Source organism: Biomphalaria glabrata, chromosome 8 (genome assembly GCF_947242115.1).
Source record: "Biomphalaria glabrata chromosome 8, xgBioGlab47.1, whole genome shotgun sequence".
Classification (NCBI taxonomy): Eukaryota; Metazoa; Mollusca; class Gastropoda; family Planorbidae; genus Biomphalaria; species Biomphalaria glabrata.
This window is the reverse complement of record NC_074718.1, coordinates 43879793-43899112: the sequence shown is the minus strand read 5'-3', so window position 1 is coordinate 43899112 and position 19320 is coordinate 43879793. Positions and strand designations below refer to the sequence as shown.

The 19320-nt window shown below is 35.1% G+C and overlaps 1 protein-coding gene across 2 annotated transcripts in view; it reads left to right on the top strand.

Annotated features, from left to right (window-relative positions):
* Nucleotides 1-19320, top strand: part of LOC106075479 (alpha-1,3-mannosyl-glycoprotein 4-beta-N-acetylglucosaminyltransferase A-like) — a 33727-nt gene that overhangs the window by 9728 nt on the left and 4679 nt on the right. For both annotated transcript variants that reach the window (XM_056039267.1, XM_056039268.1), the window contains 12 exons: nucleotides 6378-6513; nucleotides 7841-7962; nucleotides 8271-8404; nucleotides 9739-9788; nucleotides 10204-10317; nucleotides 11292-11367; nucleotides 11637-11745; nucleotides 12946-13076; nucleotides 13720-13827; nucleotides 16290-16519; nucleotides 17975-18077; nucleotides 18366-18503. In XM_056039267.1, coding sequence (XP_055895242.1) covers nucleotides 6378-6513; nucleotides 7841-7962; nucleotides 8271-8404; nucleotides 9739-9788; nucleotides 10204-10317; nucleotides 11292-11367; nucleotides 11637-11745; nucleotides 12946-13076; nucleotides 13720-13827; nucleotides 16290-16519; nucleotides 17975-18077; nucleotides 18366-18503 — 1451 coding nt within the window. The remainder of the gene's footprint in view (nucleotides 1-6377; nucleotides 6514-7840; nucleotides 7963-8270; nucleotides 8405-9738; nucleotides 9789-10203; nucleotides 10318-11291; nucleotides 11368-11636; nucleotides 11746-12945; nucleotides 13077-13719; nucleotides 13828-16289; nucleotides 16520-17974; nucleotides 18078-18365; nucleotides 18504-19320) is intronic.

Here is a 19320-nt window from a genome sequence, read left to right as displayed (position 1 = left end):
AAATAGACTTTACTATTTTGAGCATTGAATGGGCGCTGGTGGAGTATTTTTCAAAAGCGCTCTTTGAGTTCTGTATTTTTCAGGTCTTGATGGTCGGACAAACTGCATAAAACCAACCGGCGCTAAAACACACTTATGGTTTTCCTTTACATAGCATTGCCTTTAAAAAAAAAAAAAGCGTTTCCTGACCTTCCGGTGAACTGGAATATAATACTAAAAGAAAACAAAACAAAACAAAAACAAGGTTCCAATGAGTTGACACGCCACGGAACAAAGAAAGTACCACAATAGCTCTACGTTAAGAAAAGTTAACTCTGAAATTCTGTACGGTGACCAAATCACTTTGCTCATGACATTGATATATTTGTTTTCTTCATTTGTGACGAGATATTTTGAATTTGTCACGACGAAAATCTCTATGTGGTGAAGACAATAATATGTATTTGGTGAAGACAATAATCTGTATTTGTGATGACATACATCTGTATTTGTGATGACATACATCTGTATTTGTGATGACATACATCTCTATTTGTGATGACATACATCTGTATTTGTGATGACATACATCTGTTTTTGTGATGACATACATCTGTATTTGTGATCACATACATCTTCTTTCTTCTCAAACAAATGTTTCTTTATTTCTACAAAAGTTTGAAGACAAGGAAAAATAGCGACAGCTGCGAAATTCTTTTGACGCCGTTGACAAATTGTATTACACTCTAATTAGACACTTTTGTTTTCGTTTTTTAGTAACCCCACTTCCCCTTTCAGACCTTGCGATCTATAGGGGAGATGATGTAAAGGTTTCTGCGGCCCACGGTTAACTCTTTCTCTCCTAACTGACGATACCAGCGTTGATTCCACCAGAATGTGGTAAATAATTACGGAAAGAAAGAGTTAACAAGGGTATCATGTGGCTTGCACAATGACCAACCGCCGAAACTTTTCCCCAACTAATGCCAGGCACCCATTAGAGCTGGATAAACACTGGTCATCATCAGGAGTCGAACCCGGAACCTCTGGTTTGGAAGCCAAGCGCTTTACCACTCAGCCACCGCGTTTCCTTTTAGGAACTCTCTTTAATTAAATAGAAATGAATCGACCCCAGAACAAATCAGCTAGTTAAGCATTATTTTCATACTTCCAATAATACACGTACTGACATTGATCTAATTATAAGACAAGGGAGAAGAATCGTGTGGTTTTCAATAAAAAAAACAACAACATTGTTTGAGGCTGTGAATTCCTGTTAAGCTGCGTTACATTTGTATATTACAATGAAAGATCCAGACGAGGGCAAGAACTCTTGTCTCCTGTAAGTTTATTTTAGTGAGTTGCATCACTAAGGTAAACAATGAAGTTTTTTTCAATCAATACAAAATGGCACTATCGATTAGCTGCGCTTGAGTTCCCCCCTCGCGCGGACACAGTCGAATGATGTTTAAGGCTCGTGTATATGGTTCAGGAGTAGACCCATTTGTGTGAACTGGAAGTAATACAAAGAGATCAGTGGCATTGTTGGGATAGGCGATGACGTCATTGGGGGGAAACAACAGTTAGGCAACGCTTTGAAGGATTATATGTCACAAAGCAGACGATCTTTACATGGTCAAGCGGAGCATCAAATTACTTGACTGTCTCTGTATCACGTCTCTGGACATTGTGTCTCTGTATATCTCACTGTGTTCATAACACATCTGTACATCACACAACTCTTCTTCATCACACATCTGTTCATCACACATCTGTTCTTCATCACACATCTGTTCATCACACATCTGTTCATCACACATCTCTTCATCACACATCTGTTCATCACACATCTGTTCATCACACATCTGTTCATCACACATCTGTTCATCACACATCTCTTCATCACACATCTGTTCATCACACATCTTTTCATCAACACACATCTGTTCATCACACATCTCTTCATCACACATCTGTTCATCACACATCTTTTCATCAACACACATCTGTTCATCACACATCTGTTCATCACACATCTGTTCATAATACATCTGTTCATCATCACACATCTGTTCATCACACATCTGTTCATCACACATCTGTTCATCACACATCTCTTCATCACACATCTGTTCATCACACATCTGTTCATAATACATCTGTTCATCATCACACATCTGTTCATCACACATCTGTTCATCACACATCTGTTCATCACACATCTTTTCATCATCACACATCTGTTCATGACAAATCTGTAAATGGCAGATTTGCAGTGAAAAACTTTTGATTCAATTATTATCATTAAACCAATAAAAGCATATGACTGCTAGACATCATACACATTACATCTCTGTATGCTACAAATATGCATATCACATCTCTGTATGTTACACATGCATATCTCATCACTGTTTGTTACACACATACATATGACATCTCTGCATATTACACATATGCATATCACATCTCTGTATGTTACACATATGAACATCTCTATATCACATGTTTATATCAAATGTTACTTGCAAGAAATACGTTGCGATAGAAATCAATTAATTATGGACGATTGTTTAAGACCAGACACATTGATGTGAAGACATTTGTTTAAGACCAGACACATTGATGTGAAGACATTTGTTTAAGACCAGACACATTGATGTGAATACATTTGTTTAAGACCAGACACATTGATGTGAAGACATTTGTTTAAGACCAGACACATTGATGTGAAGACATTTGTTTAAGACCAGACACATTGATGTGAAGACATTTGTTTAAGATCAGCACATCGATGTGAAGACATTTTATGGCGGATGTTTGGTCCAAAAAGCGGAACAGAAAATGAATAGAGGGGTGAGGGCGTTGTTAAAGTTTTCTGTAAAAGTAAAGTTCCCCGTTCAGACCTTGCTATAGCGCAGATGATGTAAAGGTCATCTGTTTGTGTGGCCTACGGTTAACGAGGGTGTCATGTGGCCAGCACAACGACCAACCGCCTTTACATTTCCCCTACTAAAGTCAGGTACCCATTAGAGCTGGATGGACCCAGATGCGCCCTAAACATCCCGAAATTCAAAGTTCCACCTAGATTCGAACCCAGGATCTCCAGGTTCAGAAGCCAAGCGCTTAACAATTCAGCCACCCACCTCAAAGTTTTCTGTATTGGTCACATAAACCATTGGGACTATAGCCTAGAACTGATGACTATGTCTCACTGTTGGCAGACTCAAAGGCTGTGCAGCAAATACGCTTCACCTTCACCTATCTCTTAGTCTGTTGGGGCACCACACAAGATCTGTAAACCATCTTTCTCCATTCCACTGTCTTTTGGCTTGGATAGAATCTCTTTCAGTGGCAGGCCCGTCCATTCTTTATTTTATCTTCCCATCACTTTCTGTCTGCTTCTTCTTCTTTTTCCTGGTACTTTTTCCCGAAGGAAGGTCTCGTGATGTTTTGTAAAATGTTTTACATATTTCGGATGTTCCTTCAGAGTTGAAGATAGTTTTACTTCCTAGTCCAAACCTCCCGCAGGACGACGGGGGATGGGAGCGGGCAGGGTTTGATATGGCCATTTAGTTTTAGTTTGCTTTTTTTTTTTTTTTGACAGTAGTTTGAAGGTCATCGTAGGGTCCATTTGCTGTAGGCCTACTAATCCTGTCTCTAATATCATTGTTTATGATGCGGTCTTTGTATATCACATACATAGATAGATGCATACATACATACAAAGACCGCAGCAAATTCACTACTATTAATAAACCAGGAAGTCTTGCATATTTGAAAGATTATAGGCCTACAATCAGCCAATAGATAAGACAAGATGGGGGGGGGGGAGATATTCTAGACCACGCAATGAAATCGTTTAAATTCCTCCCCCCACCCCCCTTTCTCCAAAAAGCTGAACAACAAAATGTATTGTGGAATAGTTTTGTACTTCAGTAAAGAGAATAAAGTACAAGTCTGTGTTGGTGTGTGTGTGTGGGGGGATGAGTCGAGTTACAGAGAATGGGGCCAGGATTGAAAATAAATCGTACTTCTAAGTAGTGATGGGCAAAAGTTCACTAAAAAGTTAGAAACTTTTAGTTTAAGTTAAAAAAAAAAAGTTAATGCCATTGTATGGCTGCCTGGTCGTGCGGTTTGTACGCTGGACTGTCGTTCAGATTTATCGATGGTCCCGGGTTCAAACCCTGCCCGCTCCCGTCGTCCCTGCGGGAGGTTTGGACTAGGAAGTAATTATCTTCAACTCTGAAGGAACATCCGAAACATGTCAAACATTTTACAAACAAACAACAATTCATTGCGGCAAACAATAATTTTTTAACTGCAGGAACGTCAAGTACACCAATTTTATAGTCTTAAGACAGTTAGGCCTATATAGATCTTAAAGCATTAGGATAACCAACTCTACACCCTCTCTTGACCATAAAGTAAATAGACTGTGTCCAACTGATTATAACAACCTGGTCATCTAGACATACACATGTAGGCGTAGTGTACTGTACGTGTGTAGTCGATGACTACCCTGCATTTTTTTTTTTCATTACGCTTTATGCAACAGTGTTTGCTTAATGTGGAGTGGTCAGACGAGGCATGGCTAGTCAAGCATGTTCTTTACACTAGAATAGTTACACGCCCTCCCAGCCCAGACTGATTTTAACAACCTGGCCAGATAGTCGTACACGTGTAGGCCTATATAGTGTACTGAGTATGAAGTCCATAATGACAAGACCACCCTGTTTTTTTTTTTTTTCAGTACACATTTAACGTTTAACGGTTATGCAATAGTGTTAGTTATATTTTTTAGTGGTCAGACAAAAAAAAAGCACATAGTCAAGCATGTATTTTACACTATAAAATAGTTATACAGGTAAAACTCCAGCAATTTTGTTTCTATTTTATTGGTTACTAGATCTAATTTTTAAACTCTAATTGCATATTATTTAAAGAGAATCTAAACTTTACCGGTATAAGTAATTCAATTTTTTACGTTATATATAAGTTAATATAATTGAAAAAAAAAAGAGTACCATTCTTTTCTAAAGGTTTTAATTGAAGGCAAAAATACAGGAATACATCTAAACTTTACCGGTATAAGTAATTCCATTTTTTTTCGTTATATATAAGTTAATATAATTGAAAAAAAAAAGAGTACCATTCTTTTCTAAAGGTTTTAATTGAAGGCAAAAATACAAGCACACACATTTATTTAGACATCTTTTTAAAAAAAATTGTATTGTGCATTAACGTTTATGTAAGAAACATATATTCCTTATTATAAATACTGATTTTATAATGAATAAATATTTCTAGTTCAACCCCCCCCCCCCCACCATAAACAAAAAATGTTTGTTATAGTATAATTAATTTCTTTTAGTTTAGTTTAACTATATTCTAAATTTCATGATAAACTTTTAGTGTAACTACTTCATTTTAGTTGAAAACTAGTTTTAGTTTAACTTTTGAAAGTTAGTTTAATTAGTTCCCATCACTACTTCTAAGAAGGAGATTATGAGAATTGCTGGTTTGGGGGGGGGGGGGAGTAGACTGGTCACCCCCTTTCAGTTTTGTTTTAGTTTACAACTTTTTAAAAATTTATACATTTTTTCGTGACACTATCTCCAAAAATATAAAGTATTACAAGAAATATAAACATTCATAAAACAAGGAAAAAGAATCTACTTTTATTCGACATTATTCTTTAAATGTGACATTACTCTTTACATATTATGCGACATTATTCTTTACTTGCGTTGTTTTCAAACGTTTGTTTATGAACAAGTCATAAGTCCGGACTATTATCTGTGGATTTAATGTATGTATTACCTCCCCTACATTGAGAATATAATTGCACGCAGATCATTTTTTATTTAACTTTAATTTCTATAATTTTTCATCTTCAGCCTTTCTGGCAATTAACCACCTGCCATGTATTTCTATATTCTATTTTACTACACTATAACTCACTCAAGCTTTTATTTCTATTTCTAGACTACTATATTATAACTCTACCAAGCCTGTATCTCTATGTTCTATTCTACTATATTTTGACTTTTCCAAGCCTGTATCTCTATGTTCTATTCTAATATATTTTAACTCTACCAAGCCTGTATCTCTATGTTCTATTCTACTATATTTTAACTCTACCAAGCCTGTATCTCTATGTTCTATTCTACTATATTTTGACTTTTCCAAGCCTGTATCTCTATGTTCTATTCTACTATATTTTAACTCTAACAAGCCTGTATCTCTATGTTCTATTCTACTATATTTTAACTCTCCCAAGCCTGTATCTCCATGTTCTTTTTCATTATATGTAACTCTCCCAAGCCTGTATCTATATGTTCTATTCTACTATATTTGACTCTCCCAAGCCTGTCTATGTTCTATTCTATTTTCAGGTCTGTACAAAGATGAGAGAAACTCCTCCAATGTTTTCCAGTATTTTGTTCAGTCCAACAAAATCAACGAGATTCAGCATTATAAAACTTTGTCCCTCACAGCAAATGAAACAGGCAAGACTCAAGAGATCTACAGGTACTTTATCAGTGAGACTTCCCTTTCAGGGAGATTTCACTTAGAGTAAGACTTTCCTTTCAGTAAGACTTTACTTTCTATCTACAAATGTAATAAAAATATTTTATCCAAATAATCTTCCCTGTCAAAAAGTTGAGATATTAAAAAAGAGGACAAGACAAAGATACAGACAAAGACACAGACAAAGATAAGACAAAGACAAGACACTGACAAGACACAGACAAGTATCTGAAATAAATGAAAGTGCCACAAAGTTACTAGTACCAAACTATTTACAAGCAAAGTCAGGTAGCATTCTCTCATTCATAAAGCCAGTAACACTTGAACAATAGAATAAGTCACTAATGGTGTTTAGTTATTATATTAAATAATAGTTGAAATATTCATTATATTCTTTCAATCATTTCATTTTTCTTAAATGGTGTTTAAATAGAACTAAAAAATGCATGACGCGTAGGACATAACCATCTTCTTTTTTGAAGTAACGTCTGTATTATATAAGATAAGATAATAAGATACTGGCTTCTTGTCATTTGTTATCCAATGTATACCTTCTTCTCCCAAGAGTTCCAACAAATTAACCTATAGAAACATATAGCATCTTGTAGAAATTGTTTATGTTTATATTCAACAAGAAAAATATGAAAAATACTTTAAAAGAAAAACAACTAAGCTTATACTAAGTGCAGTTGTATCAATTAGTAAGTAAATTTGCAATCGATCCAGACGAACAAAAATAAATCCGTGTGATTAGAAATATCTTAAGGTACTGTTTTTGCTTAGTGCTATTTCATGCTTTTAGCTTTCTCAATACCCTATGATCCAATCAGCCAATCACTTATCTGGAGGAGTTGGGGAAATTGGAGAGGGGGGGGGGGGGAGGGGGAAGAAAGAAACTCATGACTCAAGCTGACATTCTAACCACTCTGCTAGTGAGGTGCATGAAAATAGAAGATTGTATAGTAATTTTTTGTTTGTTTCAAACTTACTTTAAAGTGGCGACCTATGATGGGGACTAATTCAGCTTATACTACCACCTCAGTCAAGTACAATTACTTAAATTTGTTTGAGATACCAAAAAAAATAATTTATTACCAATTGAGTTAATTAAGTAATTAGTGTTTTTTAAAAATTGGTTCTAGTGTTGTCAGGTAATAGAAATAATTGCGCAAATTTCAGCTTCATCTGAGATTGGATGTTAGAGAAATAATGTGTACAAACTTTTTACCAGACAGACAGAGTGAGTTGATAAAAACTTTGCAAAAAATTTGTATGTATTATTTATATATTTATGTAAAATATTATCCTTTATCTTTCAATTTGTCAGTGATGAGATGGAAGACTTGATAGACATTGAACTGCCTGGGACTCACACCTATTTGCCTCACTTAAAGGGTCACCCAGAGTACCTCAAACCAATATTTAGGATGTCTCGGAATAGGTCAGGAGGTAAGGATCAAGTTTCTGGGATAGTGATTACAACAGATGATAAAGGCATAAGCTAGGACAGATTCTTATGAGTGCTCCTTCTTTCCATTAGAGCATGGAACAGGTTGCCTGAGGAAGCCAAGAAAACTGACTTATTATTAGAGTCTCTAATTAGCATGCACAGCTAGATTGACACAAGGATATGTGTAGGGCGTAATTGTCTGCTTCTTCTTTTTTGAATTAACATCTATGATAAATAATAAGATAATTAATAAAATAAAGAGCTAAGAGTGAAGAAGCCACATCAAATGTATGTTCTCTGGTTCTAGTGGACTTGGTTATTGGCATCCCAACAATCAAGAGACTTAATGCCAGCTACCTAGATGACACTCTGAGCTCACTCTTTGCTAATCTTTCTCCATTGGATGCTTCACAATGTCTGATCATAGTCTTCATAGCTGAGGTATGTATAGCATCAGGGCATGGTGGCTGAGTGGTAAAGTGCTTGGCTTCTGAGCCAAATGGTCTCAGGTTTGAATCTGTGTAAAGGCTGGAATTTTGAATTTCAAGAGTTTTTAGGTTTCCCCTGTCTCCACCTCTGATGGGTACCTGACATTAGTTGGTACCTGACATTAATTGGGGAAAGTATAGGCAGCTGTCATTGTGCTGGACACAGATAACACCCTCGCACCGGCCATAGAAACAAGATCTTTACATCTGCCATATAAATTACAAGATATGAAAGGGCTACTACTACCACCATGAAGTTGATGTAAAAGATGTTAATATCAGACATAGTCTACATTAAATGTCTACATTAAATGTAGGGCCTACTACTTTGTATAGCATAAGAAGTTGGTAGAGTGAAAGAGGCTGATGCCAGAGTCTAAATTATATGTCTACATTAAGCGTAGGGCCTACCACTATATTATCTAGTTCACTTCTAAATCTTTGTCTGTTTAAGTTCAACCAAGAATGTAGATAATAAAAATACATGGATTCCCTACTTTACAAACTTCATGTAAAAAACTCTAGTTTGTAATAACAAAACTTGACCTAAGTATTCATACATTACTTCAGAAATGAAAATTATTAAATCTTTGTAAAAAACTCTAGTTTGTAATAACAAAACTTGACCTAAGTATTCATACATTACTTCAGAAATGAAAATTATTAAATCTTTGTCCAAACCTCCTGCAGGCATAACAGGAGATGATTATGGGCAGCTCACAGCAATGTTATTTAGGAAACATCATCAGAAGCTCTTAAGCCAGCAAAAAAAAAAGTTCCCCCTTTCAGACCTTGTGGTCTATAGGGCAGATGATGTAAAGGTCATTGGTTAACGAGGATGTGATGTGGCCATCACAATGACCAACTGCCTTTACTTTTCCCCAACTAATGTCAGGTACCCATTAGAGCTGGGTGGACTCAGAGGCCCAAAGCCCGAAAATTAAAAATCCCAGTCTTCACCAGGATTCAAACCCCAGACCCCTGTTAGGAAGCAAAGCGCTTTACCTCTGAGCCACTGCACCCATCTCTTAAAGCCAGTAATGATAATTAAAATGTCAGGTTCTATGACACTCATTGACAGTCATAGGACTGTGCAGAATGTGTTCACCTTTGTGTACTGATAAAGAATATAACTAGCTAAGACCAAATATGTGTGAATAAAACAATGTGAATAAAACAATGTGAATAAAACAATGTGAATAAAACAATGTGAATAAAACAACGTGAATAAAACAAATGAATTCTTGGCCAAAAGTAATGTGTGTTTTTTTTTCCTTGTGCCAACAGCCCTGGGACATGAACTACTTAAAAGAAATGACACTTGACCTACAACTTAAGTAAGTAAAACTTGGGTATCTCACATGGGCCTCTTTCCAGTTCATGGACAAATATGCACACACAGAATCACCAAGAATTAAACAAATGGTTTGAGATCTCCCTATCCTAAATTTGGTGATCTTATTTTAAAACATATAATATTGGTATTTTTACTTAGAAACTACTATTTGTCATTAATTTAGTAAAATGGGGAAGGTTCTATGTCTTGTGATGTCATTCAACAACTCCTGGTTTATATGGATACATAAATATAAGTAAAATATAACTAAAAAGTATCTTAATGAAGGTAACGGAATATCAATAAAGAATTGATGCATTGCAATTTTATGTTCAGTTAATATAATACTAGCCAATAAAATGCTTACATTTTTCACTAACACTTTTTTATATTGTTTCTATGTCCCACTACTACAGATATCCTGTTGAATTGTCAACTGGTCTTCTAGAGATTATGGCCCCTTCTTTTAAGTATTACCCAGACCTGGATGCATTACCACTAACTCTGAATGATGACAAGGAAAGAGTCAAGTGAGTTTTAAGGTTCCTCAGAAATTATCCTAGAAACATTCAAACTTTTGCAGTTTGACAATAGTTCTCTGTCCTTCTTATTTAGGGTTTCACTCAGTAAACATATTTTCTTGTACTGTCCTTTTCCTCTATCATTGCATTTAAGCCTTACTTTTTAATGTGAAAAAATAAAAAATTATTTTGTGTGTGCAAGTTATGGTCACTTGATCCTCTGTGACTAAAATCTCATCACTTAATCTCCTGATCATTTAATCTCACTCACTTAATCATAGTTAAATAATATTTATAAAGCATGTGTAATGGGGCTGTTAAGACGTTGACTTGACTTTAAGCATTAATGTCTTCTAATAGTCTTACATATTTATTTATACTGTTTATATTTTTGCCCTGTTTGTGCAGTGTGCACCCCCCCCCCCCTCTTTCCATTACAAAATTTAGTGCATAGATATATGCTGCTGAATTTTTTTCTTCTGTTTTGATGTTTTGAGTAATATCAGCTACTATGTAATGGTGAAATGTCTATACATAAAATGTTGTATGCAAAACGAACCTACGCTATAGCTTCAAATTTCTTATCGGGGATATTATGACTGTATGTGCTTTTTGTTGATCTGAAAGGCGGTCGGCACAACAGTGGTGCACCCCACCCCCAAAATGGTTTAAAGACGAGTTTAAATCACCAGTTTATTTTAATTGGCATAGAAGAGAGGACCTAAAGGAAATCTACAGATGAGGACAGAGGTATGCATTGGAAAGACAACATAAATTGACTAATGGCAGAGCTGGATGGGGCAAAATATGTAGATCACAGCTAGGATTGCATAGCCACGTGAAATACTGTACTCCTCCTTAACCGTTAGACTTGAAGATAAGCTTTATTATTATTAGTTCTGGCCTCTTGAAAAAAAACTTTTCTATTCACTTTTGAATTAATTTTTTTTTTTTTTCTTTTTTTTGGTTACAAAAATGTTTAGATGGCGTACCAAACAAAATCTGGATTATGCATTTTTGATGTTGCATGCCTATAGACGAGGTCAATATTACATTCAAGTAGGTTTTTTTGGCAGAGCTACTTTCCTTTGCACTGTATAGTGTATTATTCCTGGACAATGGCAACGAGCTAGATATTATTTCATTGCAGACTCTTTTAGTGTGGTATTGTAAATTTGAATAAAGTATATAGTAATCATTAATAAACTTTAAATTTTAGTCTTCCTATAATTTTCACTATTAAAATAATAGAAGTGGAAATTCTCAATTTTTTTTTCTCAAAATGTTTTTTTACAAGAAATTTTTATTTTTTGTTTGTTTCATTACAGTTGGAAGATGATATTGTGACCAGGCCAGGATATTTTTCTACCATCATGCAAGCTACAGCTAAACATTCAAACTGGACCCTCATACGCTGCTCAGCTCTAGGTTTTATAGGTCAGTTAGTACTTGTAACTATAAGGGCAGAAGATTTAATTCAAAATTATTTTTTTTTCAATGCTCATTTAAAGGATTTTAGCAATAAATTTGTCCTAAACTTCAGCAGTTCATTGATAGCATTTGATTATTCTGATACAAGAGTATGCGACAAAGGCTGCCTGGTCATGTGGTATGTGCTCTGGACTGTCATCTAGATGGTCCGAGGCTCTTACCATGGCTGCTGACAACCCCTCATCCTGCAGGAGGTTTGGACTACCAAACTTGAAACCTCTAAAAAAAAGACTTTTTCTTCACAAATGTCTGTCTCACTACTGTAGTATGGCCATCTGGTCTTGTGGTATGCACGCTGGACTATTGTTTTGTCATTTCGATGGTCCCAGGTTCATACCCTTCTCCCTGTAGGAGGTTTGGACTAGGAAGTAGATTATCTTTAACTATGAAGGAACAATCAATACATGTAAAAAAAAAACAAACTCAGAACACTTACACTGTATATCATCATCTTGGTTTTTTTTTGGTGATTTTTTTGGTTTTCCCATAGAAATAGAGACTACTAAATAAGTCACATGATAAGGTCAACTGAAGGCTATATTTTTTCTCTTTTTACCATTAGCATACTATGTGATGAATTTATTTTTACAAAGCTTTTATCAACTCACTCTGTCTGTCTGGTAAAAAAGTTTGCACATGTTTTTGCACCGATTTCTTATTTTTGGATCAAGTTAAAACTTTGCACAATTATTCATTGAACCTTACAAGACATGATTCAATCAGAAAAAATAACCAATTAGTAAATAAATTACTGTTGATTAATTTTTTTGTTTGACATCAAAATAAGGGTAATAAATGCTATTTAATGAGAGATGTAGATGTATATATGGATTTAATCTGCTTATTACATTTTGATAAATATTTTTCTCCCACTTGTCAATCTCGAATCAAGTTGAAATTTAGCATAATTATTCATAGTCAATGACAAAACACAAATCAATCAAAAAATTAATCGATTAGTAGTGATTCATTAATTTTGTTTTAAATATCAAGAAATGAGCTAAACACTTCCATTTTCATATAAATGGCAGCAATTAGTGGTTCCTTTCTTTAGATGAGCTTTGTTTTGTCTATTGCTTGTTTCCACTTTATCAGTGTATCTATAACATTAGCAGACTATAGGATAATGTATTTCTTCATCTGCAGGCAAAGTGTTAAAGACATCAGACTTACCACTAGTTGTGGAGTTCCTGTTTATGTTTCATGGCAATAAGCCTTGTGATTGGCTGCTGGAGAACTTACTGACAACTAAAGTCTGTACCAAAGACATGCTTCCTGTGAGTGAAGCTTTTGCTTAGATCATACATGTCTTTTGTCAATGTGATCTGTTAACACATGAAAAAGTGCTTGTCAGTGGATGGCTGCCTGGTCGTGTGGTTTTTGTGCTGGACTGTCGTTCAGATTTATCGACGGTCAAGGGTTCAAACCCTGCCCGCTCCCATCCCCCGTCGTCCTGCGGGAGGTTTGGACTAGGAAGTAAACTATCTTCAACTCTGAAGGAACATTCGAATTATGTAAAACATTTTACAAAACATTTTTTTAGTTATATTGTGAGTGGCAGGTCACATTCAGCTATAACACAAATCTATAAAGGTTTTAGATTCAACTCATATCTCTGCTTAATGATGATACCATCATTGATTTGATCAAACTAAATTATATTTTGGTTTTAAAAACATTAAAATGTGTTATTTAAAAAGAGCATGCATTCCCATTTAATTCTATACCAAAATAAACATTTTTTGATTACCAAGTTATTGAAGCTTAATCATAACAGAAAAGTGAACTACAAAAGAGCAAAATGAATAATATTGCCCGATCATGAAAATAATTACGGAGAGAAAGAGTCAACTTGCTACATGTCAAAGTTTAGAATCTTAGAGACTATTGATTTCATTTTGTTTCTTTGATACTTTTCAGAAAGAATGCCAGAAAGCAGTCAATAATATATCAATAGATATCAAACCTCCATTATTTCAACACATTGGCCTAAAGTCTTCTCTGAAAGGCAAAATACAGAAACTTAAGGTGATCTATTCAACACATTGTGTTTTGTCTTCTCTTGAGGGTTAGACAAATGTTTCAAACACTAACTCTATTAGTGCCTCAAGTGTTAGATCGTGATGTCACTTTATTGACAATTGTTCATTGAATTTAATGTGGTTGATACAATTAGTTTGTTGAGTGTAACATTGTTGACCAATCAATTTGTTTGTTGATTTTAACTTTGTTGACCAAACTTAACTTTTTGTTAAATGAATACTTACACAAGGGAATCATTAGTTATAGAGACACTCTAGGACAGGATGTAAAAAATTAAAAAGACGACTGCCTGACAATGTAGTATGACTCTGGACTATGGTCTTGATGGTCATGGGTTCAAACCCTGCCTGCTGCCATCTCCTACACTCCTGCAGGAGGTTTGAGCTGGGATGTAAAAATATGTAATATATAAAACACTAAAACCACAAAAACAGCTTGGCTGCCTGATCATGCCTATAAACAATCATCCTGATTAGTCCTGATGTTCCTGGTTTTGTTCCCTGCCTGTTTCCATCTTCCTTCATCCTGCAGGAGGTGTGGGTAGGATGTTGGCAAATAATCTTTCAATTTGAAGGAACATTTGAAACATATAAAAGAAACTAACAACATTTCTTATGTTAAAATAGGACAGCCTAACCTTCTAAAATAAGTACACAAAGATACCCCCACAGCCACACACACACACACACTTGGAAGCCATGTAAAACATCTTTCAATAGAGCAGTGTTTCCCAAACTGTGTTTTGCAGAGTCCTAGTGTTCCACCAGGTATGAGTAGGTTTCCACAAACTAGTGGAATAATTAACTAATAGGCCACATTGTGAATTAATCTCTCTAAAAAATAAGCATATTGTTTTGCTCAATACTCATAATGTGCAAAGTGTTCCATTAACAAAAAAAAAGTTTGGGAAACACTGCATTGGAGCATGGCACTTGAATCAATCAGGAAAATCTTATTTATGTTAAGATTTAGAGTGTCCAATTGTTAGTCAGTTTCTTTTATAAATTACTTTTGCTTTAGAATTCCTACTTACAGCATGCACTCTGAATCAATCTCTTTGGTGAATATGTTGGGGGAGGAAGGTGGGGTAGAAAGTTTCCATGCTGACGTATCTCATTTTGGAGGCGCAGTGGCTGAGCATTAAAGTGCTTGGCTTTTGAACCAGTGGTCCCGGATTTGAATTCTGGTGATGACTTGGATTTTTAATTTTGGGATCTTTGGGTGCCTCTGAGTCCACCCAGCTCTAATGGGTACGTGACATTAGTTGGGCAAAAGGTGGTTGGTCATTATTTAACGATAGGCCACAGAAACAGATGACCTTTACATCATCTGCCCTAAAGACCACAAGGTATGAAACTGAAACTTTACCTAGGGTACCACATGAAATAACGTCTCAAAAAAAAAAGCAAAGTGTTCCGCTAAATACTCAGAATGTGAGAAGTGTTCCATTAAGGAAAAAGTTGGGAACCACTGCATTAGGGAGTGAAACTGAATCATCCAGGAAAATCAGTGACTTTTTGGAGTTTAAATCTTGTGTCAAAGACTAGGTGAACACATTGTTGCATAATAGTCAGCTTATCTCATTTTGAAAGAAAAATTTCAAAACTTATATGACAAGAACACTGCTGTTCAAACCTATTCTTATTTATGTTCAGATTTAGAGTGTCTAGTCTTATACAAGAATTTTAAATATAATCTAGTTAATTAAGACTCAATATGACTTAATATGATTAGGTCATACACATGTCCTTAGATGAATCTAGTCATGCATCAATGACTTAAACTCTGCCAAGTTGTTGGTTTTCCTGGCTGCTCAGACCATTCTCTAATAGTACTAGGGAAGAAGGAGTATTTGTACAAGTTTATCCTTGCATATGGAACGAGGAATGTGAATTATCTTTGTGTCTTACTGAGTATTTTATTTGATTTTGCTTTTGCATTTGAAGATTATGGTTCAGTGTTTTATATATTATTGCTACTTTACTTTTTCCTGTCTTGGACAGGATAGAAAAATTAGACTTGGCTGTCTACTCACACAGGAGAAGGAAAACTCTAAATTGAAACCTTTATTGTAACTATACCCAACATGAGGCTTTGGGAGTCAACATCAGGAGCCAGTGATCCATAGGCAGCTTACAGCACACAGTGCTACACCTTGGCAGAAACTGTTATGCCTCTTATCCCAAACTGTATTGGCACTTGCCTTTCCTTTGGACAGGGGAGAGGGGGGGGGGAACTGCAGTATGCTGGACAACATTCCCACCATAGTTAATGCCTAGGCTTTCATCTCATTTTAATAAAAATCCATAATCTCTTGGTGACAGAAGGAGGCCATAGATTAACCTACTGTATATGTTGCAGTGGAAACATGTTTTCCATGTTGATTATCATGTTGGTTATCATATTTGACTATCATAATTGATTATCATGTTGATTCTATTTATCAGGAGAAAGCCTTCAAGCTTCCAGTTATCAAAAGGAATAGTTTCCTGTCAGTCAAACGTGATGTGTCTGGTGGGCCTAACCCTCCAGCCAAGTATATCACGAGTAGCATCCCACAATTTGAGAACTTCTCCATAGATGCTGTCTACACTGGCGTGTCGGGCTTCTGGGGTTACACACCAATGTACGGGGACACCATCGATATAGCCTATGAGCCACCTCTCAAGATACATAGGTTAGTGCAGTACATAAAGTGACAATATTAAAGTATGCATATTTTCATGGTGAGATTTTAATCAGATACAAAAAGGCAGTAGATCTATGAAAAGTGAACATAAAATTACATTAGATCTTGACATTAAAACTTCTGGAAGAAATCAGAATGAAAAATAAAAGTTACCTGTAGTGATAGGAAGCAGTAAATGCTCTGGACTGTCACCTCAATGCTCCTAGTTTCAAACCTGCCTGCACTATCCCCCCCAAACTGGAGTAGGTATGGCCAAGTATGTTTTAATCTTCAATTCCTAAGAAACATAAGAAATATGTAAAACAAAATTTTATACAAATGTTTGACATCCAAAGAATAAATTTTACAACAAAATAAAAAAAATAAATATTTTCACCATTTGCGTTCTCTTTGCTTCTTAAATTAATAAGACAAAAAAAACTCAGTCCAAAACACTGCCAATAATACAAGAGATCTATCTGTCAAGACAAACATAATGTCCTTACTTCATACTACCAACATGGCTTTTGGAAATATAGATAATGAGAAACACAACTAGTGACGTAATCATCTTCTTATTTGAAGTAACATCTGTATTATATAAGATAAGAAGATAATAGGACTAATTGATGATTTTTCAAAAAGGTTTAGATAATAGTGAACAAATTGATGCTATATAATTAGATTTTTCCAAGGCTTTTGACAAAGTTCACCACCATAGTTTGCTTAAAAAATTAAAATATTTCGGCATTAATGGTTCACTGCATCAGTGGATTAAGGATTTTCTGATAGGGAGAGAACAAACTGTAATAATAAATGGCTCTAAATCAACACCTATAACAATAAACTCAGGTGTACCTCAAGGAACAGTCTTGGGTCCACTACTATTTTTAATTTACATAAATGATTTGCCATATTGAACTAGTTCAGGAACAGGCACAAAGTAGAGCAGTGAGATTCATATCAAACGAATATTCACATTTGACTAGAGTAACACCTTTAGTAAAATCACTAAATTTAGAAAGCCTTCAGGATGGAAGACTCAAAAGTAAAGTAGCAATTATACATAAAACTCTGAACTATAATCTTCAAATACAAAAACAAAATCTAATAAAATACTAATTTGTACTAATGCTCCTTCTTCCCTAGTGCTATTAGAGCATGGAATGGGTTGCCTGAGCTAGCCAGGAAAACCATGGTCACTTAGGTCATTGGTTAATATGCATGACTAAATGCATGACGCGTAGGATGTAATCATCTTCTTTTTTAAAGTAAGATCTGTATTATATAAGATAAGATAAAATAAGATGCTACAGATCAAATAACATTTATTTTATATCTGTATTTCCACTTTGTCCTAGTCACTAACCAATTCTCACTACCAAATGTACACACCAAATCTTATATACAGTTCATAGAGTTTAATTGTTTGAAGCCTTTTTTTTTTAATTTTTTGTTTTACAGTTACAAAATAGAAACTGGATGCAAAGAGCACCCACTGGATATATCTCCAGCTACCACAAGTATTTGGGTACTTTCTGACAGCTTTAATAGTAATTCAACTATGGTAAATCAGTGACTCAATCTCTAAACCATTAAATAATTTGTATATGCCAGTGCCTTTACTATAAAACAGTTTTGAACTCATTTATTTAACTGTATTTCTACGTTTTAATAGTAATTCTACTATTGTAGGTCAGTAACTGTATGGAAGAACTCTATCTTCAAACCTTGATAAATTGTATATATGTCAGCATCATCTTTGAAACACTTAAGTAGCTTTGAATTCCTTTGAATTTTCAAAAACTCTTTTATGTACTTATGTTTCTTTGTGTTTAACCTTGACCTATTATAGGTGGATAGTTTCTACCAACTGGGCAACTTCAATGACAAGGGCCTGGCTCAAGGACTGATTAGTGCCAACTTCAGTAGCATAAAAATATTTCGGATTCGTTTCAATGAGAATATGAAGACATGGGTCTGGATAAATCAGGTAAACAAATCTCTGCTAATTTATCATCAAGGGGACTGAGTGGTCTAGAGCTTGGCCTCCAAAGTGAGAGGTATCAAGTTTGAATCTCTTTGAAGACTGGGAATACTGGGATCTTCAGGAAACTCAGAGTCCACCTAATTTTAATGAGTACCTGACTTGAGTCCACCAAAGTTTAATGAGTACCTGACATGAGTCAACCTAACTTTAATGGATAACTGACATGAGTCCATCTAACTTTAATGGATACCTGACATGAGTCAACCAAACTTTAATGGATACCTGACCTGAGTCCATCTAACTTTAATGGATACCTGACATGAGTCAACCAAACTTTAATGGATACACCTGACCTGAGTCCATCTAACTTAAATGGATACCTGACCTGAGTCCATCTAATTTTAATGGATACCTGACATGAGTTCACCAAACTTCAATGGATACACCTGACATGAGTCAACCTAATTTTAATGAGTACCTGACCTGAGTCCCCCAAACTTTAATGGATACCTGATATTGGTTTGGGAAGTAAAGGCTGTCATGGTGGCCACATGACCGTTGCCCATAGAAGTAGATAAGCCTAACATCATCTGTCCTAGCGCTAAGTCTTTAAGAGGTTACTTTACTTTACTAATCACCATTATCAAACATTTTTTTGTCCAGTCAGAGAAATATGAAGAACTGAAATATTTGACTAGGGTTAGCTCAATCATAAATTTCTAAAACCATTATGAATTGTGTTTTAAACTATTTAAACTTAAAATGAGATTTTGCAACTACTTGACAAATTTACTAAGAAACAACAATACTGGATCATACA